The sequence below is a fragment of the Leucopleurus acutus genome, assembly GCF_964270905.1.
Source record: "Leucopleurus acutus genome assembly, chromosome: 15".
In the NCBI taxonomy this organism is placed as follows: Eukaryota; Metazoa; Chordata; class Mammalia; order Artiodactyla; family Delphinidae; genus Leucopleurus; species Leucopleurus acutus.
Window position 1 is genome coordinate 80,716,179 of NC_139157.1, and position 27,673 is coordinate 80,743,851.

The window sequence follows — 27,673 nt, forward strand, 5'->3', positions numbered from 1 at the left end:
TTGTGTACCAACTGGACCCCAGCGGCTGTACCAGCCCCTGAGGTCAGTCCAGGGACCTCACAGACAGCATATAGTCTAAACTATGTCCAGTCCAAAAATACACAAGATTTCACTGTGTGCCAAAGCTTCCACGGTCAGGCAAATACACTGAAACCCTTGTTTTACTTTGTTGTCTATCCTCCTAAAGTTACATATTTAAAAAATATGGAATGTTCTGATTTCACCCTGAAGCCTTGGACTGTCAGCTTAGCTGAGAGTCTATCAAATGGGCAGTAATCTTCCATTTTCTCCTGATCCGGGAACAAATGTGTGCAGAGAAATACCTCTCTCTCTGTTTGATTTCCACAGCCTTCCAGACTGTCTAGCACTGAAAATTTCTTTCCTGTGTGTAAATGAACTTTCCTCTGCTGCAGCTTAGGTCTCTCAACAGAAACCTGGAGTCGACCATCCCGCTCAGAGCAAATAATCAGTGTTGAGAGAGAGGTGGACTGAGTCTGCATCCAGGTGGCTTCTGTGTTCCGTGGGAGGAGGGCAGAGGGCAGGACATCTTCAATGTGGAGAGCAGGTGCCAGGAAGTACAGTTCAGACTTCAAATTGCATTGACTCAAAGGCTGAGTCCATACTATTTTTTTTTTCTGATCCAACAGCATACATTCTATGATCAGCATTACCAATAATTACAAATCACTTCAGATAAATTAAAAACTCGCTCTGACATGTACATAAAAACCAGAACTTCCTGAAAGTTTAATAAGATCAGCAATAACCTACAATGTAATGGTTGTTCTTTTTTTTTTTAATTAATTAACTTATATTTTGGCTGCGTTGGGTCTTTGTTGCTGCATGCCGGCTTTCTCTAGTTGCGGCGAGCGGGGGCTACTCTTCGTTGCGGTGCGCGGGCTTCTCATTGCGGTGGCTTCTCTTGTTGCAGAGCACGGGCTCTAGGGTGCGCGAGCTCAGTAGCTGCAGCACGCAGGCTCAGTAGTTGTGGCTCGCGGGCTCTAGAGCACAGGCTCAGTAGCTGTGGCGCACGGGCTTAGTTGCTCCGTGGCATGTGGGATCTTCCTGGACCAGGGCTCCAAGCCATGTCCCCTGCATTGGCAGGCGGATTCTTAACCACTGCACCACCAGGGAAGCCCTGTTGTTCATTTTAACTATTGTTCAGTACACTTCTGCAAGCTAGAGCCAGAACATTATTTTAATTAAGCAGTTAATGAATTAAAATGAATGAAACATTCTTGAAAACTCAGAGACCCTAGAGGGTTAGATTAGAGATAGTAGAATCGGGTCTGGAATCCAGGATTTCCTGAGCTAAGCTGTGACTAGGATGTGGGGTTCCCCACAGATTTCACGAGCTCAGAGTTGGGTCTTCGTCTTTGTCAAGGTGCAGGTCCTCAAAGGGAGGCCACTAAACTCACTCGTGGTTGTGTCCATCCCGTAGCATTAGGAAAAGACAGATTCAGAAACATGTTCGATGAAGGTAAGTAGGAAATAAACCCTAAAGACAGTAGGATCAAAGAGGGAGGAGATATGGGGATATATGTTTATGTATAGCTGATTCACTTTGTTATAAAGCAGAAACTAACACACCATCGTAAAGCAATTATACTCCAATATAGATGTTAAAAAAAATATTGGTATATGGGGCAATCAAGGAAGTGGAGATTAAGTGAGTTTTAACTTTCTCATTTTACCCTCTAATCATCTCGTCTGAGTTGAAATACATACTCTGCAAAACAAACACTGACTTTGGCTCTGGGTCTTAATTTTCTAAACAAAAATATATGGTGGTAGGGGAAACACTGTAAAAATGTTAATTACCAGGTAAAAGGTTCATTTAAGCTTGAGCAAAACATATTGTAACATCACACTGAAGGGAAAATAATAGGGGGTTGCCCAAACTTTACCAATGACTGTGCAGCCAACCCAGCGTCTTCTTCCTTTCTAAATATGCTGTACTGCCTCTTCCACGGTTTCTGTTTTGTGTACCTGTAAATTAAGTACCCCACCTGCAGCCTCCCAAAAAGTCAAAGACGCTGATTTCACCCTGGGAGGCTGACTCTCCCAGAAGGAGCTCACGCCTATCAGCCTGGCTTCTCTCCTAAAAAGGTTTTCCTTGCAGCAGCCCTCTGGGTGGATGGCTCAAAGAGTTGGGTTTATGCAGCAGGGGAGAGCCCAAGGGCCAAACAAGAAAAATCACTTCTCCCCGGAAATGACTGGCATTGCAGAGGAAGGGATACTTCACCTCTCTCTTCTGGGAAAATTCCCCACCAAGGCTCTCAGATTTCTGGCTCCTGTAATCAGGAGGAAGAGAGAGCAAAGAAAGGAAGACGGAGATAAAGTGCCTAAATTTCCGCCCAAATTACCCGTTATTTCTTCCCTAAAGAAAGAGAAACTGAAAGCCAAAGAGTTTCCTCTTTGGGGGTGGAGGTGCAGGAACACCGGAACCAAGAGTCCAAAGGGTAAATGGACACATAGTCGTACACCTTCACATCATCCAGCCCTCGTACCAACTGGCAGCATGAAAGATTTAGTGATGCCTGATGGGAAAAAGGCAAACACGTCAGCCTCTTAATTTCAAATTTGAAGGAGACAAAATTGAGGATTAATTCTCAGACTTATATTGATTCCTTTAAGTCACTGCTATATTAAGTATAAAGAAAATTCTAGAAGGAAATGTATCTTTTAGAAAATTTGCATTACATGCTATTACCAGAGTTTCAGCAACAAAACACAGGCTGTTATTATGGGCACTTGATTTTCTCATGAGTTAAAAGCAGGCATTATGATATATGTGGTGTTTTATATATATATATGTGTGTGTGTGTGTGTGTGTGTTTATATATATATACACATATATATACATATATACACATACATATATATATATACACATATATATACATATATACATACATATATATACACATATATATACATATATATATATACATACATATATATATATGCTTGTTATGAGCTAGAACTTGGTAGTGATAGTTAGATGTTTTTATTATATATTTTTCTGAGTATTTTTATTATACCTTAATCTCAACAAAGGTGCAGAACTGTGACGTATACGTCTTTTTAAAATATTGGAAAACTACTCTCATTACTTCTAATTTTGTATAAAAATATCCACATTATTCCAACTATTCACCAGTATAAGTTCATACTAGCCTTTCATTTAAACAATGTTTTTGAAGACAATTTTTAATATTTTATTCAGAATTTATTATAAGTATTTACTCAGGAGTACCATTGATTCAATGTGGAAATCTGTTAATTTTTGAAATAAGACAGTCTTGTACAAAGATTATGGTATGGTTGGAAATAGGATATTTGAGCTTCAATCTGTCTCACTGAATATAGACCATATGAATTATATATGTAAATCCCTATGCATTCATCTGAGATTATAAACTAAATAGGTGAGTCAAATGTTTCCTTAGTAAAACAACAAAAGGGAAGAATTAAATCTGCAGGCATAATGCATGGTAAACCTATTCCAAATTGCTGATAAAATAAGGATATTACCCTAGTTGGATAGAAGAAAGCACCCACCTTCTTCTGTGTGTTCCTAAAGCTCAGGTAACCGCATTGTGTTAAAACCACACCAATGAATAGGGGTATTCCGCCTCAGCACACAGTTGGAACTGAGGCTCCAATTGTGATTCAAAATTCCTTTGTGTAGCATCAACACAGCAAGTTCTGTACTTCTGAGCTGGAACAGGGCTCACACAGCGTAGATGCACCTGTCTTTATATTCAAAGAGATGTGAACACTGGGTGCACAGAATCAATACTATTTACAGTCACACTGTTATAAGTCACGATTATTATAGCCCTAAGTTGTTAACATTGCCCATGGATGAAGGGCTGTGTCAAAGGCACCATATAACCATTGTTCTCTTGGTTATTCCTCCGCCCAGCCCCGTACCATAGATGAGACCCTGCAGGGACACCGGAGTGATCAAGGTCACCCAGTGAATCCTGGAGCCCGGGATGCACAGCCAGGTCTCTTTGATTCCGAAATGCACACATTCAGGCTCTCCCTCCCCTGCATCCCATAATAATTCCTACTACTAGTAGTGGTAAAACTGCACATCAGACAGACTCTTCTTTATGACCCGCATTCAGTATCTGGTTGTAAGAGCATGACGATGAAGTTTATTTCCCAGTTCCTGGAGCATTCAGTGCTCATGCTGTGTAATCTTGACCTAAATCATTTTTCCTCTATTTTCTTTTATGTAAGCAGGGATAGTAGTAATAACTGTCTTACTTACTGACTCTACAGAGCCAGAAGAAGAACCAACAAGGATTGTGTACGCAAGCACTCTCTGCTTTAGGTGCAAATGTTAGTTGTTGATAATACTTGGTCATAAAGAAAGCAAAGTGCACTCTGAGAGGAGAATTTCTTGGCCAATTAGACGTTAGAAGTGAGGAAAAAGGAAGTCCAAAAGATGCTCATACCTTGGACTTAAAAAAACTTCAAGGAGGTTTGTGTTCCTTCTCCAAGATAGAAGCCATCTTCCATGGGAAGTGTGGACCCTCCTGAGCTAGTCATGTCCATGCTGGGATTTTCTACATGTCTTCAGAATATTCTCAGTTCACAGTCTCCTTGTCATGTCAGGCAGGGCCGAGAGACAGGGAAAGGGGTTCTAGATCTTATCTGGATGCTGGGGAGGCACTGGCACTCTCTGAGGTATGCCAGAGTGACCTCTCGAGCAGGACAGGGGCTCTGTCCCCACAGCCTACGTCAGGGCCTGCTGCATAGCAAGTGCTCAAAGATATTGGTTAAAAGGATGAATAAACCTCCACAGCTACAAAAGGGGTGAACTGGAATGGATGAGTAGTTTTCAGATATTTCCTTTTGCTGCAGAACTCTTTTCATCTTCAATAAGATCCCCCAAAGGCAAAATATCAAGGAGCTAAGGCTGGGATCTGGGGATGCAGCAGCTATAGCACTACAGCACCTATGTACCCAGACCCTGCCCACCACCCTTCTCCTTGTCTACTCACTATTACTCCCCCAAACTCTGGGGCAAATCCACCAGACAAGTGTGGAAACCAGTGATTTGGATACAGAAGTCCCTTTTGACTCCAATTCCATGAGTCTAAATATTGATTTCTATCTTCAACGGGTTGATATGTTTATATCGAGGAAAGTAAACTATTTCCTATCTGGAATCAAGGGGCTTAATTAATACTGACTTTTTAATCATTCTCAATTGCTCGCCAATATCCACGTGCTCTCTCACATTTCCTCTCCTCTCTCGCAGCTGCCTGGCCCTAGCAAGTGGCCCATGAGCAGTAGTGGCATACGTCCATTCGATGCCCCCCCATCCACCTCTTCCCTGGCCATGGCCACGTGTTCTGGAGGTCACACTACCTCCTGATGGAAGAGGCCACCCAACCCACAAGGAGCTGTGCAAGTGAGAAATAAAGTTTTACTCTGTTAAGCCATGAAAACTTGAAAGTTGCTTGCATTACTTTTTCTGACAAATGCATACGTTTCATTTAATGGGGATATTTAGACCGAACACTGAATGGATCTTCTAAAATTCACTTCTCTGTTTTCCGACATAACAAGGTGTCCACAGAGTGTACTGCTTACGGAAGGCAAGGATGGTTGGGGAGCCGTGGTCCAAATAGGAGGAGTGGATTTTCCAAGAACTCTGTGCCATAGTTGCCCCCAAACTTATGTCACTCAATGAAAATCCCATCACTGAATATCTTCCATACTGTCTGAGGTTCCAGGTGGATTGTGCTGTCTATAGAAAATTGGTGGGAAGAAATATTATAGAGCTAAATAAAGGTTTCATGAAGGCATACCTTCCCAATTAAATATAGAAAAAAAAATAGAGAAATCAGTTCCCAAGGGAAGTCACCACCCTCCACAAATCTTATTCATTGCTTCGCAGGCATTTCCCAATGTTCTATAGATTGACTTAAAATGTAAGATTTGGGTGATACTGTCCAACTCCCATAAGAGTCGTACAATCTGGACACTGTTAACAATTGATTTAAATATTCAATTTTGCTCATAAATCATAGGTTTATCTTATTAATTAACTTCATATTTAACCTTTGGCTTCCTTAAGTTTTTAGGCAGTTAAGAAATGTTTAACTTTACCAAATTTCTTATTTTGATTTTCAGCTAAAATTATTAAGTGATGCTTTGCAAAGCTGCCCAGATGCCCCGTTCAAGGTGGGGGACTTACTCCCCCATATGTAGGGGGTGCTCTTAGCTGCCAGCCCTCCCTTTGAATTGTCCCCTGCTAACGAGAGCCAGGTCTCCGACGTCCAGGTCCCATGCCCTGGGCGGCATGAATCCGGTGACCCATCAATGCAAGAATATTGTAACTATTTTCAAAACTCCCAAGGGGCTGACCGAGGCCTTACTGGACCTGCGCTGCAGCCCACCTTCTCCCATGTTCCAACTTGCTGATTCCCTTCCCAGACAGATGTTAATCCTGAAAGCACTGCTTAAGAAACTTCTTGCACAAGAATCTCCATCTGAGTTTGTTTCTAGGGAACCTGACCGACAGTAAATCTAGATTACTCTCTAACCACGAGGACGGAAAACAAGTCAAACTGGAGTGGTCAGAGCTTTTCCCATCACACCGTGTGTGCCAGGCTATCCCTCATGGTAAAGGATGTGAAGCGAATCATGTCACTCTCTATTCTGTATCCCCAAATGCATTCAAGTCAAAATAAACAGGAGCATCCTGAGAGAGAGGACAGAACATGAACTGAAGAGAGGTGTGTGGAAAATGGAGCAGGACGGTGTATCTTGATAATACAGTGCTCATTTACAGAAACTTCATATGCATGTGCATACACACACACACACGTATACATATTAATATGAATATATGCACTCATTACTGAACTGAAAAATATTTTTTCTGAATGTGAAAACTGACAATACAGACCTGAGAATATCTAGTGTCTCTAGTGTAGAAAAAAGAAGAACTACAAAGCCCTAATCAGGGCTCTCTCTAGGCTGGAAGAAACAGAAACCTACTCAAAGTCCATCAAGATGACACAGCCAAGTCTTCAAACAGCCTCACCGTGACTCAGCCCAGAGCTCAGGATCAAAGTCTCTTTGCTTGGCGTCTCGAGGGCCAAAAGGCCTCTCTCATCTGCACGTCTCGTATCTGAAAGTCTCCCTCCCGCTGACTCCTCTTGCACGTGGTTTCCTCTGGAATCTCCTGGTACATCCACACTCCTGCTTTCCACCTCAACTATTTCAGGCTTCCGTCCTCCCTCTCAAATCTCCAACCCCCATCACTCTCAGAAGATGACTCAAATCCTACTTCCCAGAAAAATAGAAACCATCAGACACGAGGTCCCTCATCTTTCCAGTCACAAATGTACCCCCTCTGTTATTCAAACCATCTTGTTTTCTACATTCATTCCATCGAGTTTCAATCAATATTCTTAAATTTATTTTATTTAAATACTATTTTAAAGAGGCCCACATTAGACCTACCTCTCCTATCCCTCCTGGTATCTCTCCACGACCCTCTTCCCAAACTTCTGGAAAGATTTTCCCATTTTAATTACATGTATTTATCAACTATGTGCATGTATAAAGTTACCAGTGATATCTCCTTGTTATTGAATCTAAGTTTTCCTTGCATTGGCTGTCTCAGCAGAATTAGTTTTTTAGTAATTCAGATATAATTTACATACAGTGAAATGCACAGATCGTTAAGTGTACAGTTTGATCGGTTTTGAGGAATGCATACATATGTATAATATACATCCCTATCAAAATATAGAGCATTGCTTTCCCTCCAGAAAAGTGCCTCCTATCCCTTTCCTGTCCAGCCCTCACCCTTGCTACCATAAAACAGAAAACCAATCCGGTTTCGAACATCATGGACTAGCTTTACCTATTCTACAGCTTCATGGAAATAGAATCATACGGTCTGCACTCTTTGTGTCTGGCTTTTTCCATGCTGCATGATGTTTCTGAGATTCACGTAAGTGTTAATGTATCAGTGGTTTACTCCTGTTCATTGCTGGATAGTATTTCATTGGGTGAACATACCATAGTTTTTATTTTTTTTCCAGGAAAGTAACAAAATATATTTTATTCATTAATTACTTGCCACATCTCTATTATTATTATTATTTTCTACATTTATTGGTTCAATAATATTTGATTGCCTCTTTTTAAAAAAAATTTTATTAGAGTTGCTTTACAATATTGGGTTAGTTTTTAAGTTGCTAGGTTTTAAGTTTATTCTTCTGATGATGTATATCTGGGCTATCTCCAGTTTAGGGCTATTATGAAGAAGGCTGCTATGAACATTCTTGTACACGAATTTTTGTGAATAAATGTTTTCATTTCTCTCTATAACTAGAATTGCTACCTCATAATGTAGAAGCATGTTTAATTTTTAAAGAAATTACCAAACATTTTTCTAAGGTGGTTCTACCATACTACGCTTCCATAGACAATGTATAAGAATTCTGGTGAAATTCTTCCTCAGCGTTGAACGCTGCCAGTCTTTTTTTTTTAGGCATCCTAGTGAGAGTGTCTTATCCTCCTCGAAATACTCTCTTCCCTTTTATTTGGTTTAACACAATGTCTCCAGGGTTTTACCCTACCTTTCTTTCTCTTTAATGTCTTTGCAAGGTCACTGCCCTCTTTCAGCTTTGAAAAGTGAAGATTCCTTAAGGCTCATTCCTGGATCTCATCACTCATCCTCACCCATAGCTTCATTGCCACCTATGCAGGGATGCTTCACTGGGAGTTTACATTTCCAGCCATCTTCTCTTCTGAGTTCCCAGCCTATTAGCCTGCAGAAGCCCAATGACCAAGACCAAACTCAGGGTCTCCCTTCCTTTCCTCCAGATACTTTCCGAATCTGGTGGCACAAGTCAGAAGTCTACTCATATTCAACCCATGAAAAGGAAAAACGTGTGGCTTTTGCTTCCCTAATCTCTCTCCAATCCAAACATTTTGCCAGCCCCACAGAAGCCATTGCTCCTAGCATCTCTCACCTGGGTTTTCTGCAATAGCCTCCCCTGGGTCTGTACACACCCCTGGGCCTTCATCCAATCAGTTCTTGATACTGTAGCCAGAATGATCTTTTAAAAATACTAATAGGCTTATATCATATCTCTCTGCCAAACCTTTTAGTTCTTTGGATAAAGATAAAGCTCTATTCCATGACCTGGAAGACCCCACGTTGTCAGGCTTTTGCCTATTTTTCCAAGACCCTCTCAGGCCATCTCCCTTTCTGCTCTTCCACGACACTGGCTTCCTTCCACTTTTTCAGACTCACCCCTTCCGCCTCCCACCAGGGACCCTCTGTGCTCCTCGCCTGCTGGGTACCTCACTCCCTATTTGCCTGACGAACTCCTCTTCATTCTCAGACCTTAGCTCGGTCCCACTGTCGTTTCCAGGGAGAGCCATTCCTGGCCAGCCTGATCTCCATCCGAATCTCTGCTTTATATTCGCTGATCAAAGTATCATATATTGTCCTGTATTGCATTCATCAGAGACATTAATGTCACATGGAATTTTAATTTTAACTAAGTAAAATGTACCTCCTCCTGCACAGATCACGGGCTCTGGATAGTTGTATTAATTTCAGCACAGTACCTGGCACATAATAAATGCTCAATCCATTTTTGTTCCAAGAAAAAAATGAATGGGTATCATTCACTCTCCTGACCCCCTGACTGTTTCTTATTTCCATCTTGAAAGAGAACATTACTAGTCCTTGGCTGGCCAATGAATCATGAGGATTTGGATCATGTCCGTCTTTAGTCCAATTAGCACGGCCAGGGTGGGAGCATATGGAGATAGGGCTGCTTCTTCCAGAACGGCCACTGGGGCAAAATTCACAGTAAGTGTTGTGGTTACAAAAAGTAAGCAAATCATGTCTAGATCATGCGAATTCTCTGAATGAGATAAAATTAACTTCCTTAAAGAAGACTTTACAGAAAGAACACTTTAGTTTTCAGGTGTATGGGTGTGAGATTTATACGTACAGGTGCATGGGTGAGACGGGAGTGTTCCCAGAGCTGTATGTGGGGTGCCATCCCTTCCCTATCCCCCTGATTCTTTCTTTGGGTCATTGACCAACAGTCTAGCTGAAGCCGAACCTCCAAATGAGGGACAACCAAGGAAAGTTCTTCTCACAATAACGAAAATCACCTGGCTTTCCTAAGTGAAAAAACAAGACGTGATTTCAATCTGTACGTAATTCAAATGCATGGTAGGAAAAGCTATTTGGAATCATAAATAAATTACTGCATATTGAAAACATTGTCTCCTTCAGAGATGTATTAAAAGTTAAAAATAAAATGATCACACTTAAGAAGTATTGATACAACTTAAATATAATTGCAACAAATACCACTGCAAATGGAATCTTTAAATAAAGTATTTCTTGATCCCTGTAAATGACCTACTTATTTTGATTAATATGAAATATAACCAAATTCAAAATCAACAAAGTAATTAGAGGTTGCCTTGGAGTTTTCCATAATAGGATGTAATCTTACAGAGCAGGTAAGTCAAACCAAAATTGAAAAAAAATTAATTGTTTGAATTTGATGGTAGCTAAAATCAAACTGTGGGGAGGTAGTGTGACAGTGGAAAAAATACTGGACCAGGAGAAAGAAAATCCCAAGTCTTACACTTAGCTCTCTCACTAATTAATAATGAAAAGCTGAAAGGATGTCTGGGCTTCAGTTTTCTCTTCTTAAAAGTGGAGTTGGAATAAATCTTCAGTGGCTAAAGTGTGTTATCTTGATTGCAATGCTCATCAGTTGATGGCTTGGAGTGCCCCATCTAGAAAGGTTCTGAGGCATCCAGCATTTATCAGCGACGCTGCTCCATCTTCAGGAAGTTGCCTGTGCATTCTGGGTATTTGCCAGCCCTGGACCAGGCAGCCTCCAAGCTCCCACCCATCCCCATCTCAGCTCGGTCTAGCTGTCTTGTGTCAAAGACCAGTGCTTCCAGGGAGATCAGTTCAGTGCTTTGAGACCACCTAGAGGGGTGGGATAGGGAAGGTGGGAGGGAGATGCAAGAGAGAGGAGATATGGGTATATATGTATACCTATAGCTGATTCACTTTGTTATACAGCAGAAACTAACACAACATTGTAATGCAATTATACTCCAATAAAGATGTTAAAAAAAAAAAAAGAAAGACCAGTATTTCTGTGCCCTGGGTCTTCAGACTGTGCAGCTCAGGTCAGCCAGCACATGCTGAGGTCCCACTGTGTAAGAGCCACAGGTTAGGCAATGGGAATACAAAGATGAGTAAAAGAAGACACCTGCTTTCAAAGAGTTTAAGTCTGGAAGAAGATGGATAAAGATGTGGTATATATATACAATGGAATACTACTTAGCCATAAAAAAGAATGAAATAATGCCATTTGCAGCAACACGGATGGGCCTAGAGATCATCATACTGAGTGAAGTACGTCAGAAAGAGAAAAACAAATACCATATGATAATCACTTACAGGTGGAATCTAAAAAAAGGATACAAATGAACTTATATACAAAACAGAAATAGACCCACAGACCTAGAAAACAAACTTATGGTTACCAAAAGGGAAGTGGGGGGTGAAGGATAAATTAGGAGCTTGGGATTAACATATACACACTACTATACATAAACTAGATAATCAACAAGGACTGTATAGCACAGGGAACTCTAATCAACATTCCCTTATAACCTATAAGGGAAAAGAATCTGAAAAAGAATAGATATATATGTATAATGAATCACTTTACTGTACACCTGAAACTAACACAACATTGTAAATCAACTATACTTCAATCTTAAAAAACGTTTAGAATATGACTTAACGAGGGAGCATTTTTTAATTAAAAATATAGTCAGTATAATACTTTGTGGTCATAAGCATCTAATCTAATTCTGAACATCAAATCAGAGAACCCATATTATGCACTACACTCTTCCTGAAGTTAATGATGTTTTAATTCAAAGGAAAAGTTTCCATTACGCTTGTCTGTCTAGAGGATTAATTTTTAAAATATATTGTTTACATCCTCCAACACTGACATTCAAGCACTTTCAGAATGCTGTCCTTCCAAAAGCCATGAATGATAAATTAAGAGTACAACACACCATCTGAAAATCCTATTTCAATTTCACCTTGTAATATCTAACAACCAGAATGTTCTCCTCATAAATTCTGGCCAACCTGCTTCTCTCAATAGCCAAAACACTCAGCTCATTTTTTGCTTTCAGAATCTGCTGATAGAATTCTCCTGGTTAGAATAAACTTCCCACTCCAGCCACCTACTCATACCCTGTGAATCCATCCAGCAGCCTCAGATGACTCCTCTGTTCCACATCCTCTGGATGGATTCATTCATTCTCACACACTGTTTAGAAAATCCAGGAGCCTATCACATGGCAAGCACTGTGCTCATATGACAGACACAAATGAGAATGACCCTGCTTTCAGGAGCTGACGCTGAGGTGACAGTGTCAGGGGAACAAGGTTACAGAAAAGATGTGCACAGAGGACAAACATAAAACTTAATCTGGAAAGTCCGGGAAGATGTGCCAGATGAGGGGTCATGAGCTAATTTGAAAGGCTATGTAAGCATGAGGTAGATGAAGAAAAAGGAAATTCCTGACAGAGAGGAAAGCACAAGTGGAGCCACCAAGCTCTGGGGCAGCGATGGCGCCTTGGGAACGAGGCTCTACGGCACTGGCAGGAGGCTATGTGTGGACCCCTGAGAGGAGATGCAGGTTACAGATTAGGAGGTTTAAACTTTACTCTGAAAGCAAAGGGGTTTTCCTGATGGGACGTGATCAGATGGATTTTAGAGAGTTTCCCCCGACAGCAGTGTGGGGACCGGAGGAGGTCTGGCTGGTGTCAGGGAAAGGAATTAGGAGGTTACTGCAGGCATCCAGGGGAGCAGGGATGAGAGTCTGCATTCAAGCAAAGGCAATGGAATTGGAAGAGAAAGGAGAAATTCAAAGAAGATGGAATCTGGAGAATTTGACAACAGAATGAATGAGCAGTTGCAATGGTGATCTACCCACAGAGACAGGGATTATAGAAAAGCATCAAGTTTAAGCAGAAGGTCAAGAAATGGATGATGGGTAACACTCAGCTTGAAGCACCTATGGGACATCCAGGTGGAGACATTTAGCAGGTGGTCAGGTACACAAATCCAGAATTTAGTAGAAAATTCCAATGTAGTAACACAGACTTCGGATCATAAACACATAAGTGTGACTGAGTCCATGACTAGAAACTGCATAGAAAAAGGCAAATCAGAAGGAAATGGAATTATAGAAGGAAGCACAAGAAGAGCTCTCTCTCTCTCTCTCTCTCTCATATACATTCTTTTTTTGTATTCTTTTCCATGATGGTTTATCACAGGATATTGAAAATAGTTCCCTTTGTTGTACAGTAGTACCTTGCTGTTTATCCATTTGGACTGTGCTTTTTTTAATTGCACGTGGGACTCCAGGAATCTTCCACCTTGCTATCTTTATAGAAGGCAGGACTAGAAAGCCATCTGACTGATTTTCAATCATAGCTCTACTCAACATTGACGATTACAGCTACAAATACCATGAAATCCCTTTCTAATACCTGTGTCTGGGACAATACTCAGATGATACTATCTTTTCCAGACTGGTATCAAGTTTTTACTCCAGGCTGCTATATATTAGGTCACTATATTTGGCCTAGGGAACATAGACATCCATAAATTGAAATATTCAGCCTAATTGTAAGAAGATTTTATGGTATTTTATTTTTCCAAATTACATTTTATGACAATTGTTATGATGATTCTGAAGAATATCAAAGTAGAATCTCTTTATAATTTTTACTCCTATCAAAAATGTAATACCTAAAATATATCAGCCAGCTCATATAGATATCCCTTTATTTCAGACACTGGAGTGTAAAATGTATCATTTTCTTCTCAGAAAAAAAAAGGTTAGGAAAGAATACTTAAGCTCCAATATATTACAAGACAGATAGCTAAGGCAGATAAATCTGCTAAGCATTTTTTTTTAAAAAAGGAAAGCCATTGGGTTACTTTACTTCTGTTTCCATCTCTTTCTACTAAGACACTAATCTTTCTGACCTGGACAGAACTTCTGAATGTGTGTGTGTATATATATATAGAAAACTGATACATTGATTTATGAATTCCATAGATATTACAAACGCCATCTGCCTAATTTTTCTAAAATGTAAACCCCCTAAATCAAAAATGGAACAACTAGCCACCTAAACAAAGAACTTCTCCTTGCATGTTAAGAGCTATGTTTAAACTACAAGAACGATAATGTGTCATGTGACACTTGTGCACTGATCACTTACAACTTTGAAATAACTCGATATTCTTCAGACTATACTACAAAGCTACATAATCAAGACAGTATGGTACTGGCACAAAAACAGAAATATAGATCAATGGAACAAGATAGAAAGCCCAGAGATAAACCCACACACATATGGTCACCTTATCTTTGTTAAAGGAGGCAAGAATATACAATGGAGAAATGACAGCCTCTTCAATAAGTGGTCCTGGGAAAACTGGACAGGTACATGTAAAGGAATGAAATTAGAGCATTCACTAACACCATACACAAAAATAAACTCAAAATGGATTAAAGACCTAAATGTAAGGCCAGACACTATAAAACTCTTACAGGAAAACATAGGCAGAGCACTCTATGACATAAATCACAGCAAGATCCTTTTTGACCCACCTCCTACAGAAATGGAAATAAAAACAAAATAAACAAATGGGACCTAATGAAACTTAAAAGCTTTTGCACAGCAAAGGAAACCATAAACAAGACCAAAAGACAACCCTCAGAATGGGAGAAAATATTTGCAAATGAAGCAACTGACAAAGGATTAATCTCCAAAATTTACAAACAGCTCATGCAGCTCAATATCAAAAGAGCAAACAACCCAATCCAAAAATGTGCAGAAGACCTAAATAGACATTTCTCCAAAGAAGACAGACAGATTGCCAGCAAACAGGTGAAAGGATGCTCAACATCACAAATCATTAGAGAAATGCAAATCAAAACTACAATGAGGTATCACCTCACACCAGTCAGAATGGCCATGATCAAAAAGTCTACAAACAATAAATGCTGGAGAGGGTGTGGAGAAAAGGGAACCCTCTTGCAGTGTTAGTGGGTATGTAAATTGATACAGCCTCTATGGAGAACAGTATGGAGGTTCCTTAAAAACTAAAGATAGAACTACCATATGACCCAGCAATCCCACTATTGGGCATATACCCTGAGAAAACCATAATTCAAAAAGAGTCATGTGCCACAATGTTCACAGCAGCTCTATTTACAATAGCCAGGACATGGAAGCAACCTAAGTGTCCATCGACAAATGAATGGATAAAGAAGATGTGGCACATATATACAATGGAATATTACTCAGCCATAAAAAGAAACAAAACTGAGTTATTTGTAGTGAGGTGGATGGACCTAGATACTGTCATACAGAGTGAAGTAAGTCAGAAAGAGAAAAACAAATACTGCATGATAACACATATATATGGAATCTAAAAGAAAAAAAAAAAGGTTCTGAAGAACCTAGAAGCAGGGCAGGAATAAAGACACAGATGTAGAGAATGGACTTGAGGACACGGGGAGGGTGGAGGGTAAGCTAGACAAGGTGAGAGAGTGGCATGGACATATATACACTACCACATGTAAAACAGATAGCTAGTAGGAAGCAGCCACATAGCACAGGGAGATCAGCTGGGTGCTTTGTGACCACCTAGAGGGGTGGGATAGGGAGGGTGGGAGGGAGACGCAAGAAGGAGGAGATACGGGGATATATATATATGTGTATAGCTGATTCATTTTGTTATAAAGCAGAAACTAACACGTCATTATAAAGCAATTATACTCCAATAAAGATGTTAAAAATAAATAAATAAAATAAAATAACTCTATATTCTTGAGATTAAGAAAACTGCTCACACATCGATCAAGAATGTTTTGCGTGCAGAAATGTAAGTTGGGAGCTAATCGAATAGACTACATAAAGTCTAGCAAATACAGACAGAGAGCTCCATCAATATAAGAGTTCCCATGTGTGAATACGCAGACCACGCATGAGAGTCCATGAAAAGAAGCTAAGCTGTAGGACATTTACATGACAGTACAGACACCTTAATTGGTTTTCAATTCACATCCCTTCTCTATGTAAATATAATGGCTTCTCCCAGACAATCATTATCTGACATAATGATGGGAAATATAAAAATATATACTAAATAGTATGTAAATCATTAGCAAGGTATTATCATTTACACTACATAAAGATATCTGTTTGGTTCATTGTGTGTCTTTAATATTGAATTAAACACTTTCCTTTCAAATTGCATGAAATTACTTTCTGGAATATTATCTTATTTTACTATCTAAACTTCAGAAGAATGATCAGAATATTGCATCCTAAAATCCAGTTAAATGTCTTCTCTAAATCACAGGCTGCTCCTTTCTTTGCAAGGCCCGAAGAAAAATCTTCAGAGAGAGAGCCCTGCACGAGGTTGCATTCCTCGTTACTATTATTTGAAAAGTGTTTTGAACTTTTAAATTCAACTTTGTCATAAAAGGTAGCATTCCACTGAGAATCCATTAAAGATAACACATGATTCTCAGCAAAAGCCTTTCCATTTACCAAAAGATGATTTTCAAGATTCTACATCGACAACTCGCTTGTGTTACTTATTGATAATTACTAATTGCTATATTTTATGACAGTTAACTGCTTAAACTTTCTGAAGTTTTAAATGAATAATTTGTTTCAGGGAAAGCAAAATGTGTAAAGAGGGAGATAATTTAATGTATCATCTGGATTGAAATTCAAAACTGAGAGAAAGGGGTACTAGCCATAATGACAGCACAAATGTGGCATCAACAGATACTGTCCTGGGCAAACCAACATGTACAGCCACTTTCTTTTGAAACATTTTATTTTTTATTTGAATAAATGTTCCTATGTACGTGAAGTTTTCACAAGTTAGCAAAAGATGAAGGAATATCTAAAGTCAATTCTGCAGACCTAAATAGACATTTCTCCAAAAAAGACATACAGATGCCCAACAGGCACATGAAAAGATGCTTGACATCTCTAATTATTAGAGCAAAAATGTAAATCAAAACTACAATGAGGTGTCACCTCATACCAGTCAGAATGGCATCATCAAAAAATCTACAAACACTAAATCCTGGAGAGGGTGTGGAGAAAAGGGAACCCTTCTACACTGTGGGAACGTAAACTGGTGCAGCCACTATGGAGAACAGTATGGAGGTTTCTCAAAAAACTAAAACAGAGTTACAATATGATCCAGCAATCCTACTCATGGGCATACACCCAGACAAAACACTACTTCAAAAAGATACTTGCACCCCAATGTTCATAGCAGCACTATTTACAATAGCCAGGACATGGAAACAACCTAAATGTCCATCGACAGAGGAATGGATAAAGAATATGAGGTACATATATACATGGAATATTACTCAGTCATAAAAAAGAATAAAATAATGCCATTTGCAGCAACATGGATGGACCTAGAAATTGTCAGGTTGAGTGAAGTGAGTCAGAAGGAGAAAGACAAATATCATATGATATTACTTATATGTTGAATCTAAAATATGATATAAATGCATTTACTCACAAAACAGAAACAGACTCACAGACATAGAGAACAGACTTTGGGTTGCCAAGGCGGAGGTGGGTGGGGAAGGAATGGATTGGGAGGTTGGGATTAGCAGATGCAAACTATTATTTACAGGATGGATAAACAACAAGGTCCTACTGTATAACACAGGGAACTATATTCAATATGTTGTAATAAACCATAAGGGAAAAGAATATGAAAAAGAATATATATATATATATATATAAAACTTAATCACTTTGCTGTACAACAGAAACTAACGCAACATTATAAATCAACTGTACTTCAATAAAATAAATTTTTAAAAAGTAAGGTTAACTCTGCAGTATATTCCCCTTTCACCATCCACAGAACACTGACCTAGATCAAAATAAATGTACATAAACCTGAAGTAAAAGTGTAAGAATATACATAAGAAAGCCTGAGACATCCAGCACAGAATCTTAAAAAGTTCTTCAACACGTACAATCGATTCGATCTAACCCGTACCCAACAGTAAACTGATATGAAAGAGGAATTACTACTGGACAAGTATATGGCCCCTTATTCAGCTAATTTAAAGTGAATAACTTATTAAATCCAGTGACACTAAAATCATCAGTCTGTTTCTCCCAATTTTTTTCTAGCAAAAGTTGAGGGAATGACCCTAAGCTAATTTCTCTGCTTACTTTTGAATTAAGGTTGCCTTTTAGGTATTTCAAACTCTATCACTTTGCCCACATTGCTTTTTGTGCTAAAGACATTTACGTGCTATTTAATGAGAAAGAAAGAAAAATGGAAGGAAAGTAAATATAACCTCAGGTCAAACCCTGGACTCATTTTACCTTTGACCTCTTCGCCAAATTCTCACCCTGGTGGCTGAAGCCCTGAACACACCTCCCTGCTAGCACGATATGATGGATGGATTCTTCTACAAGAACCCATCTCCGTGGGACCTCTAGTAGCTGCAATCATCACAGGAAAAGATGCTCTGGGGATTCTTCTATAGTTTTACAAAGTAAAGTTAATAATGCCACCCTTCCTTGGTACAGCACTTTGAAGTTCAGGGTGCCTCTACCATCATGTTAAAGCCTCGTAGGTTAGAAGGGCAGACATTATCACTTTCACCTTACACAGGAAGAAACTGGGGTGCGGATGAGTTAACTTATTGATGTTTACACCTATAGAAAGTGTCAGTGTTAAGAGCAGAATCTAGTCCACTGCTCTATCTAACTATCTGATGCTCACCTCCCCTTCTGGTCACGGCAGTCTTAAAATGGTAGGAACTAAGCCAATGTCGGGCTAAGGCAGAAGACTCTCTCTTTACTCTACCCAACAGCCCAATTCCTGACCCAAGTCTCATACCTGACACAGTGGTCTTATTGTTGAATTGAATCACACATGATACTTTGTTAGAAATAGCCTACCGAACGTACAAAATTCAGAACAATAGTAGAGAGAAGAGAGAACCTCATGGTGGAGGAAAGATGCGGAGGCATTCGAGAGCACTGACAGCTAATGAGTCAGATCAGAGAGTGCAGGTGCACACGGGGTTAGCCAGTCACCTGTGGCCCGTTCCAGAGCCTGGAGACTGGAGTCCTCGGGAAAAGGCTGGAAAATGCCACTAGCCACGTGACATCTTTCTTGCTCCTTTAGTTTAGTTTCTGCACTCCAGGATCAAATGTCATAAGGAAAGGGTTTGGAAGGCTTTGAGCTAGTTCTGGGAATTTCACTAACAGAAACTAATAGAATAGTCACAAGGTAGACCTCTCAAGAGGTGAGCATATGGGGCAGAGTGAAATATGTAACGTATCCAGCCAAATGCCTAAATGTTAAGCCCCTTCCCCAATGGAAGAGGGAAACAAACCGTAATAGCCAAAGCTTAATGCACTTTTGGAAAGACTTATAAGAACACTAAAGGTTTGGAGTCCACGTATGTGGGTTCTGGGTTCTATTACTTTAGTTGCCTCGTGCCTCAGGCCAACTTAGTTCAACTCTCAGAACCAGCTCGAAAATACCCAACTCCCATCACAGGACAAAATGTAGAAGTCATTTAAAGATATAAAATAGTCCATAACGATAAATGAACCGCAGTTCAATGAACTTTACAATCCATGGTACAGCAAGTTCATCCATCTGCATATTGCAGATGTAGGAAGATAGTAATATTATTGCAGGAATTGCTACTTTATATCTTTGCAGGAAGCTGGCTCTTACCGCGCAGGTTAAATTCAAACCACTCTCTCATCTGACCGGTTGAGCGAGTAACACTCCCAAGGTGCTGTGTTTCTATTCAAGTCTGCAGGGGCACCTAGAGCCCACACTGGTTTCCATATTCTACTCCAGACTTAGTAAACTATTTACCTCAGCAATGGTGCCCCTCACTTCTGGTTAAGAAGGAATAAACAGAGGTGAAAGAGAGTCAAGACAGGTTGGCAAAAATGTGAACTATGTGTTATGTTTCTTACCCTCTATTCTCTTTGACAATGCCTTACTTCTTTCAATTTTTTTTTTTTTTTGTAGGCTTCTCTTTTCTGAATTTTCTCCATGAGCATTTGGGCATGCACATTTACTAAGACAGGTTTTTGTCTTAGTAAATGTGCATAAAAAGCAAAAAGCAAAAGCAGAAAACTGCAATGGTTCTGGGATAACCTTCCCTAAATGTAACCCTATCCATTAGGGGTGTGAAGGAGACTAGACATTTCCTCTCCCCGACTTTTCTACTTAACACAGCATCTGGGAACATGTAGACACCTGCTCATGCTTTAGCAGTTTCTCAAATTACTCTTTGCTTTTTCTCTTTTCCCTTCTTACCCACCTCTGCCTCAGCAACATGAGAGAATATTTTGGGGTGTAAGACATGAAAATCTTGGCAAACCTCAATGAAAACATGATAACCTACATTCTAGGGACTCTGTCCTCACTCTACCCCAGCTGCCCCCAACTACCTTTCCTTTTTTTCCCAGTTGCTAATTGAGCCTTCTGGATACATTTTGGGTCACAATATTATAACTGGTTGGAGGGAGAAAAAAGAGAAAGAAAAGCTGACGGTGCAAGGGTTCTACCCCTCTACTTTGTCTCTCCTCTCACAAAGGAAGTAGGTATTACAGATGTTTGAAGAGCTAGTGGGCGTGAGGTTCCCTGTTAAGCGAGAGGGAGAATTCCAAAGTCAATATACTTTATAAATCAAATCACACAATGAATTGTAGGATTTGTAAGAAAAAAAAGAACCTCCTAGAATCCCAATTTAATTTTCTTGCCCACATGTATACAATTTAAGAGACAGGACTAGAATCTGAACCCTGAATGCTCAGGTCCAACATTAACGGACTTACCATTGTGCTTTTTATTATCTTCAAACTGGGGACAATTCCCTCGCCCTCAATCCACTGGGAAATTCTATTAAGGGCATGGGTGAAGCTCCAGGGTCTCCTAGAATCAGCAGCTGATCTTCTGAATCAGCCTAACCTGTCAAACCCCTCCTCTGAAACTGAGGGACGAACAGACATTAATCTAAGGAGTAGGTAGGTGAAGTACAGGCTTCTTGTTGGTAAAAGGACAGTGCAGCATGTGGGATGATACTTGGACTTGGAATAAAAGGTCTGGGTTTGAATCCTGGCCGGGCCATATTATGTGAGTAGGTTCGAGGTATTCCAGGAACCCTCTAAGGGCAGGATGAGGATTTGGGGGTTATATGACCCCACTTACCTTCTGCACAAGCTGTTTGTGAGAATCCAAATATACATATATTGAACTTGAACACAGTTCAACTCTTTGGCATTTGGTTCAATAACCATTTAGAATAATGGCCAGCATGAGGTAAATGCTCAATAAATGTTAGTAATTCTATTAAATATTCCCCCATGGTTCTCAATTCCCAGCCACTAGCCATTGTTTTCAGTCTCTGCTTCTATATGTTTTCTCTTGTCTTGCTACTCTATAGTTCCTTTCTCTATGAAGCTTTTATAAAAATGAAATAGGATTTTAGATCTAATGAGATCTTCTCTGATTTAGGTCCCAGATAACGCAGTTTTCAACCCATGTAATATACTGGCTCTTGGGGTCTGGTGACAGTTACTTGAAGGAGTATTCATGGAGGAGGTTAGGTTTCAAAAGACTTCTAGAACACACACTCACATCCACACCTACACACATCTACACACACCTACACACACACCCCAAAACCCTACTAAGATGAAGAAAGACCTTCTTTCTGCAGGGAATTAAATCAACCATTAGAAATTATTTGCAAGAGTCAACTATTTTTTGTTAGATTCAATGGTATTTGAAATCAGCGCACTTTGCCAACAAAATGAATTATTTTTAGGACAAAGTACTTACAATTTCAAAGAAAAATTATTCCTGAAATCTTGAGGTGAAAGCAGCTTCATTATCCTTTTCCATTTATACATATTTAAAGACATTATCGAGGCCAAATTCAAGCAGTAATATACAACCAAGGCTGATGAAACTGTACGAGTATATTTTAATTGATATCTTATAACGTTTCTTTGGCGTGTTCGCCCATCAGTTTTCTCTCTTCTCTCTACTAGCGCCTGTTTTTACAAATTGTGAACAGAGAGCACGCACAGGAAGTAGGGAGTTCAGCCGATGGCTCTGCAGTAATGACCAAGGGGAATTTTAAGTCTAAATGTTGAGTTACCAGGACTTTAGCTTCGCAGGGCCTGTTGTGGGACTAAACTCTCAGATATGTGATATAACGACCGCGTGCTACCGCCAAAACTCATCTCCAGTTTAATGATTATTTCAAAGGCTGTGAAAAGCCTCTTGTTTTCCAGTTTACCTTTATGCAAAGTTTAGAAAGGGCCACCATCCGTGACTCTGTGTCATCAAGTTCCCATATAGGTGTGTCATCTAAGACATAAGCTGCCCTCTAGAAAAAAGTCCATCTCTGTTCCACTAATTTGTGGACAACAAGACAGGCTTCCATGGCAGCACACTGGGATTCCACAACATCCCCAGTCTGCCACCACACAGAAGGCCAAGACGTTAGCAGCGGAGGCTGATTGATAAAGTTAGTGCCGAGGCCTGCAATTGCAGAGGCTGTGGTGTGACAGCATCACACACTGCAATATTTAGAGAATCCTTGCAATAAAGGAACACCACGTGCGTGCCAGGGAGAGCAGTCATGGCACAGCAGTGGGAAAGATGCTTTTGACATGAACAGTTGGACGGTGTCCTTCATTTTTATTTGTCCATAGAAGCCTGTAGGATCTGATCCCTCCTAGAACTCCCCCTTCCCCACTTAGAGCCCCTCTCTCCACCAGCCCTGAAACAGCCAGTGAAGAGGAGAGATGCCCACTGGCTTGCCCTGCGCCTTCCCTTCCCAGTCAGGCAGCAACCCATGTTTCCCATCGCCTGCTGGAGGCCTCTGTCCACCTGCTGTCTGCAGTGAACACCGAAAGGAACGGGAGCAAAACTGCATCCTGACCAGCAGAAGAGGTGTCCGGGACAGGTGGCGGGGGGCTGTGACGGGTGAGGACAAGACGGACTGACAACCAGACAGACAGACAACAGCACCAGCAGACACCATGCATTACTTCCAGTCTCAGACGAGGGGAAGCCTGCAGCGCCAGGGACCTTCCACCAGGGACAGGCAGTGGATTAACGAGGTTCTGCTTCCTGCACGCCTGCAGGCTTCAAGTCCCTGCTTTTTGGCTAAGAAGGAACAGGGAATCCAGAAACCTGCTGCTCTTCAGAGAACCAGGCCAGCTCCGGCCTTCCCAGTTAATGGCCCCTCTCTCTGCATCTACGTTAAAAGGGCAGGGATGACTGGATTTCTCCTCTTGTGCTGTGACCAACCCTCACTGCTCTCCCTCAACGCCCCCTCTCCCATCTGGGCTGCAGCTGTGCTAGTGGAGACCCGGCAGGCTGGGGATGCAGCCCCTCCAGCTCTCTGCTGCCAGGCTCTGCTGCCCCAAGGGGGAAGAGGGAAGCTTCCCTCCTGTGACAGAATCTTCTCTTCAGGAGGCCATCCCGAGGGTGGGCGGGGGAGAGGCGGGAGGGCATGCGCTGGGCCCGGGTTGGGGTACGGGGGTGCCGCCCTCCCTTTGCTCTCCGCTGTAACTCCACATGCAACAGGCTCCCTCCGGCTCTTCTCTCCGATCTTCCGCCCCAGATACACCTTCTGGCCTTAACGCGGGGAACCAAGGCACAAGTCCCCATCAGGGCCTCTAGATTTCCTCACTGCCAACTTGAAAACTTTCCCCAATACAGGAGGACCTCTCGGGGAAGGCAGGGTTCACGTCCGGGCAAGGCAGGGTTCACGTCCCCTTCAGCTCCACTGCACGGGGATGGGAGGGAGGCGGGAGGCCAGCACCTTGTGAGCAGTTTCGCCCGAGACTAAGGCAGGTGGCAGGGCAGTGTCACACGCGCCTGCCTAGCCAGCCACCAGCCCCGTTCCCTCCCCAGACCCAGGAAAACTGGGCGCTGGAGATCCCCTGAAGGGTTGATGGGCTTTAAAGAAGGGGGGATGTGTGCAATAATCAGTCCCCTTATGGTACGGCTTGCACCAGGAAACGAGAAGGCCCTGGAACTCCCTTGGAAACCAGTAAAGAGGAACCTCTATTTTATTCAGGCCAGAGTCCCCATCAGCTTCTCCCATTATTAAAAACTTTGCATTGCCAATGGCATTGTATACGGGGAGGAAAATCTGTCTTCACACAGGTATTCCGTGCAGAAGACCCCGAAGCAAAGGTTAGAGAGACGCTGAAGAAGCAGGTTACCAAAGATGGCAACTGCCCAAAAAAAAAGACCCAACCTCGAGCTGTGAGATGAATGAGTAGCAAAATGAACACTCACAATAAGCATTTTTCTTACACCAATACTGACACCCTCGGCTGGGGCAATCCCAGCCGGCTCGACAACTCCAGGGAAAGAAGAGCTATTCCCAGCAGCTCTTCGCCCACCTCCCCTTCCTCCGCTCAGCCTGTGCCCCTCACCTGCTCCCGGCCCAGGGCCCTTCCCTCCACGCGGGCGGAATCGGCTCTTTTCAGCCTGGCACATCCCACCCCGGCTGGCGCCGTCCCCCCAGTCCTCCCCGGCACCTGGGTCCCCAGCCGTCCTCTCCGGGCTCCCGGCTCAGGGCTCAGCGCATCCCCGCCTGCCACCTGTCCTCCCACCCGCCTCCCTGCCCCGGCCCCGCGCCCCCGGCCCCCAGGCGGGCGCCTCCGCCCGCACCCGGCACCCGGCCCGCCTCTGACCCGCACGCAGCCGGTAGGAGCGGGTGACGGCGGGGAACGGCCCGATGGAGGCACGGATGGCGCGGCCGCGCAGGCTTACTTGAGCATGGCTTCTTCCTTCTCCTCCTCTTCTTTCTGCCGGTCCATCACTGCCATGATGATGTTCCTCTCCTCCTCGGTCAGGTGGCTCAGGTCGGGCAGCTCGGGCATCGGGGGAGGCACGGTGGGCGGGCGGGGACCGCGGGGCCCCACGGCCGAGGACATCTTCGCGGCCTGCCCGCCCCTCGGCTGGCCTGGGCTCGGCGCGGGCGCACCTTCCGACGCACGCCCGGCGGCTGCGCCCCTGCTCGGCTCACCGCGGAGCCCTCCCGGCGGCGGCGGCGGGGCAGGGGAGCGCGCGAGCCCGGGCTGTCATGGTCCTCCGCCTCCACCCAGCCCCGGATGCTGCCTTTGTTTTGGTGGCCCTGGCGAGGCGCGGGCGCCCGGGCGCTTCCCGCAGCCCAGCCTCCCGGGCGGGGGCGGGGGCGGGGGCGCGGGCTCGGGCGCGCGGGGGGCGAGGATGCTCGGGCTCGGCCGCCTCCGTCCGCGGTGCGGGAGGAGAGTTTGGGTGTCGGTTAGGCGGAGTCTCGCGGCTCGGCTCCGGTGATGCTGCTGCGCTCGCAGACACGGCCGCCAGCCCAGCCGCTCGGCCCGGAGCCGCCCCGCCCACGGCGCCTACCCGCCCACTCCCGGTCCCAGTCCCGCGCCCCTCCGCCCCCGCGCGCTCCAGCCCAGGTACCCTCACCCGTGACTCATCCTACCTCGCCGGGTCCCCCGTCTCTGTCAGCCTCGCCAGCCCTATTTTTCCACGGGTTGCATTAATCATCATCATCCTCGCTCCATCTTCATCGTGGAGCCTTAGTATTATCGGAGCACCCTCGATGTTCTAAACAGGACGGAACACCCTCTGCATGCATTTCCCCCCTGCCACCGTATCCTTCTCATTTAGTGGTCAAGTGTTCATAGCCACAACGATGTGGCTTTTAACATAATTTTGCTGCACACACACCCCTCCAACAGCCTGGATTTTCTGGGTCCATTGTACACAGTCTTTCTTGACCCGTCCTCAGTAGGACTGCTCTGCAATGTATCTGAATTGCCCCTCCAGAGACCCCACAGCACGGCAAATCTTTAATTTGTCATTTTGGGCTCTTGGTCGCCCATCGCATCACATAATCGCGCTTCTCTGCTGCTTGCAAATGGATTATCTACTCTAATTCCTCTAATGATGCTCCGCTACCACCATGCACTCACTTCTTAGCCGCTGTAGGTACTTCTCAAGAAACACTGATCCCAGATTAAAAAACAAACAAACAAATGAACAAACACACCGCAGCCTACTGTAATGAGCTTCTGCTTAATGCCTGGCCCAATGATAAGCATTAAGGATGAGCTCCTCTCGCTGGTAAAGGCAAAAATAAATAGACAATCCTTTCAAAACAGTTAATGTTATCAGCTTTCAAACCTGGAGACTGAATTTTGCTAATATACTTATAAAAGAATCAATCTAGAGAAGAGTTCAAATCGAACAAAAATTTCTCTTCACAATGGTGATGAGAAAAATTGGTATGTTTCTCTCCTGCAGAATTCTTTCTATAATTCCAGGAAGGATCTAGCATTGATTTTTTTCCCTCCAAACCTAACTTTGTTAATAAAGAAGATAAGGATGATATTTATGAATCCTAAAAAATCCTAAAATCTTCAAGTTTTTTTTTTGTGTGTGTGGTACGCGGGCCTCTCACTTTTGTGGCCTCTCCCGTTGCGGAGCACAGGCTCTGGACGTGCAGGCCCAGCGGCCATGGCTCACGGGCCCAGCCGCTCCGCGGCATGTGGAATCTTCCTGGACCAGGGCACGAACCCATGTCCCCTGCATCAGCAGGCGGACTCTCAACCACTGTGCCACCAGGGAAGCCCTAAAATCTTCAAGTTTAAAAAATTTAAGAGATTAATTACTTGACCACCTGCTGCATGTGGGTGTTGCTTCTACCTGGACACATCCATGTGAATAATGTCAGTAATGGAAGGCTCACTACCACTCAATTTTATCCCTATGTCTAAAGGCCCCTCCTACCTGAAAATCTTTCAACTCCTTGAGACGGCCATCATATGGCCTTCAATTTTCTCCAGAGTAAAGCTTCCCAGTTTACCCAACCAGTAACCCTGTAGCATGATTTCAAATTCTGGTCATTCCGGTCACCTGCCTTTGGACACACTGGGTTTTTTTTCACTAGCCTTCCTGATTTGTGGTATCAAGAATACACGGAAAGAACTGAGAACAGTGCCTGGCACTAAGTAACTGCCTTATAATCATTGTTTTTATTTGCACAGCTTAACATCGGTCTAGCTCTTTGGTAGCCATGTCGATTCTGAGGATGTCTCTGAAATAAACACATAGTCCACTGAAATGTCCAGTCCTTTTTTGTAAGTGTTTCCGCCTAGCCAGATTTCCTTTTTCCTCTAATTAAGCAATTGATGAAAACACTCTAATCAACATCTTTTCTTCATTTTTAAGAAATTATCACTATTTCCCTCAGACCAGCGTATTTTCAGGAGGGAAAAAATGAGTTTGAATTCTGGCTCTAACCAGTGATTTCATGATCTTGGCCAAATCACTTATCCTCTTTGAACGTCTGTCTCTTCCTCTAAAAAGAGGGGTAAAGATATTTACCTCAAAATAGAAGAGGGATGTTAAATGAGAAGTCATATTTGAAGTATCTAGCTACGTGCCTAATACTTTCTAGT

At 42.7% G+C, this 27,673-nt stretch overlaps 1 protein-coding gene across 3 annotated transcripts in view; it reads right to left on the reverse strand.

The window, feature by feature from the left end:
* Positions 1–25,156, reverse strand: part of LOC309972203 (regulating synaptic membrane exocytosis protein 1-like) — a gene marked incomplete at both ends in the record, with an annotated part of 197,766 nt that extends 172,610 nt beyond the window's left edge. For all 3 annotated transcript variants that reach the window (XM_082855773.1, XM_082855772.1, XM_082855771.1), the window contains one exon: positions 24,993–25,156. In XM_082855773.1, the coding sequence (XP_082711899.1) occupies positions 24,993–25,156 (164 nt within the window). The remainder of the gene's footprint in view (positions 1–24,992) is intronic.
* Between the last annotated feature and the right edge of the window lie 2,517 nt (positions 25,157–27,673).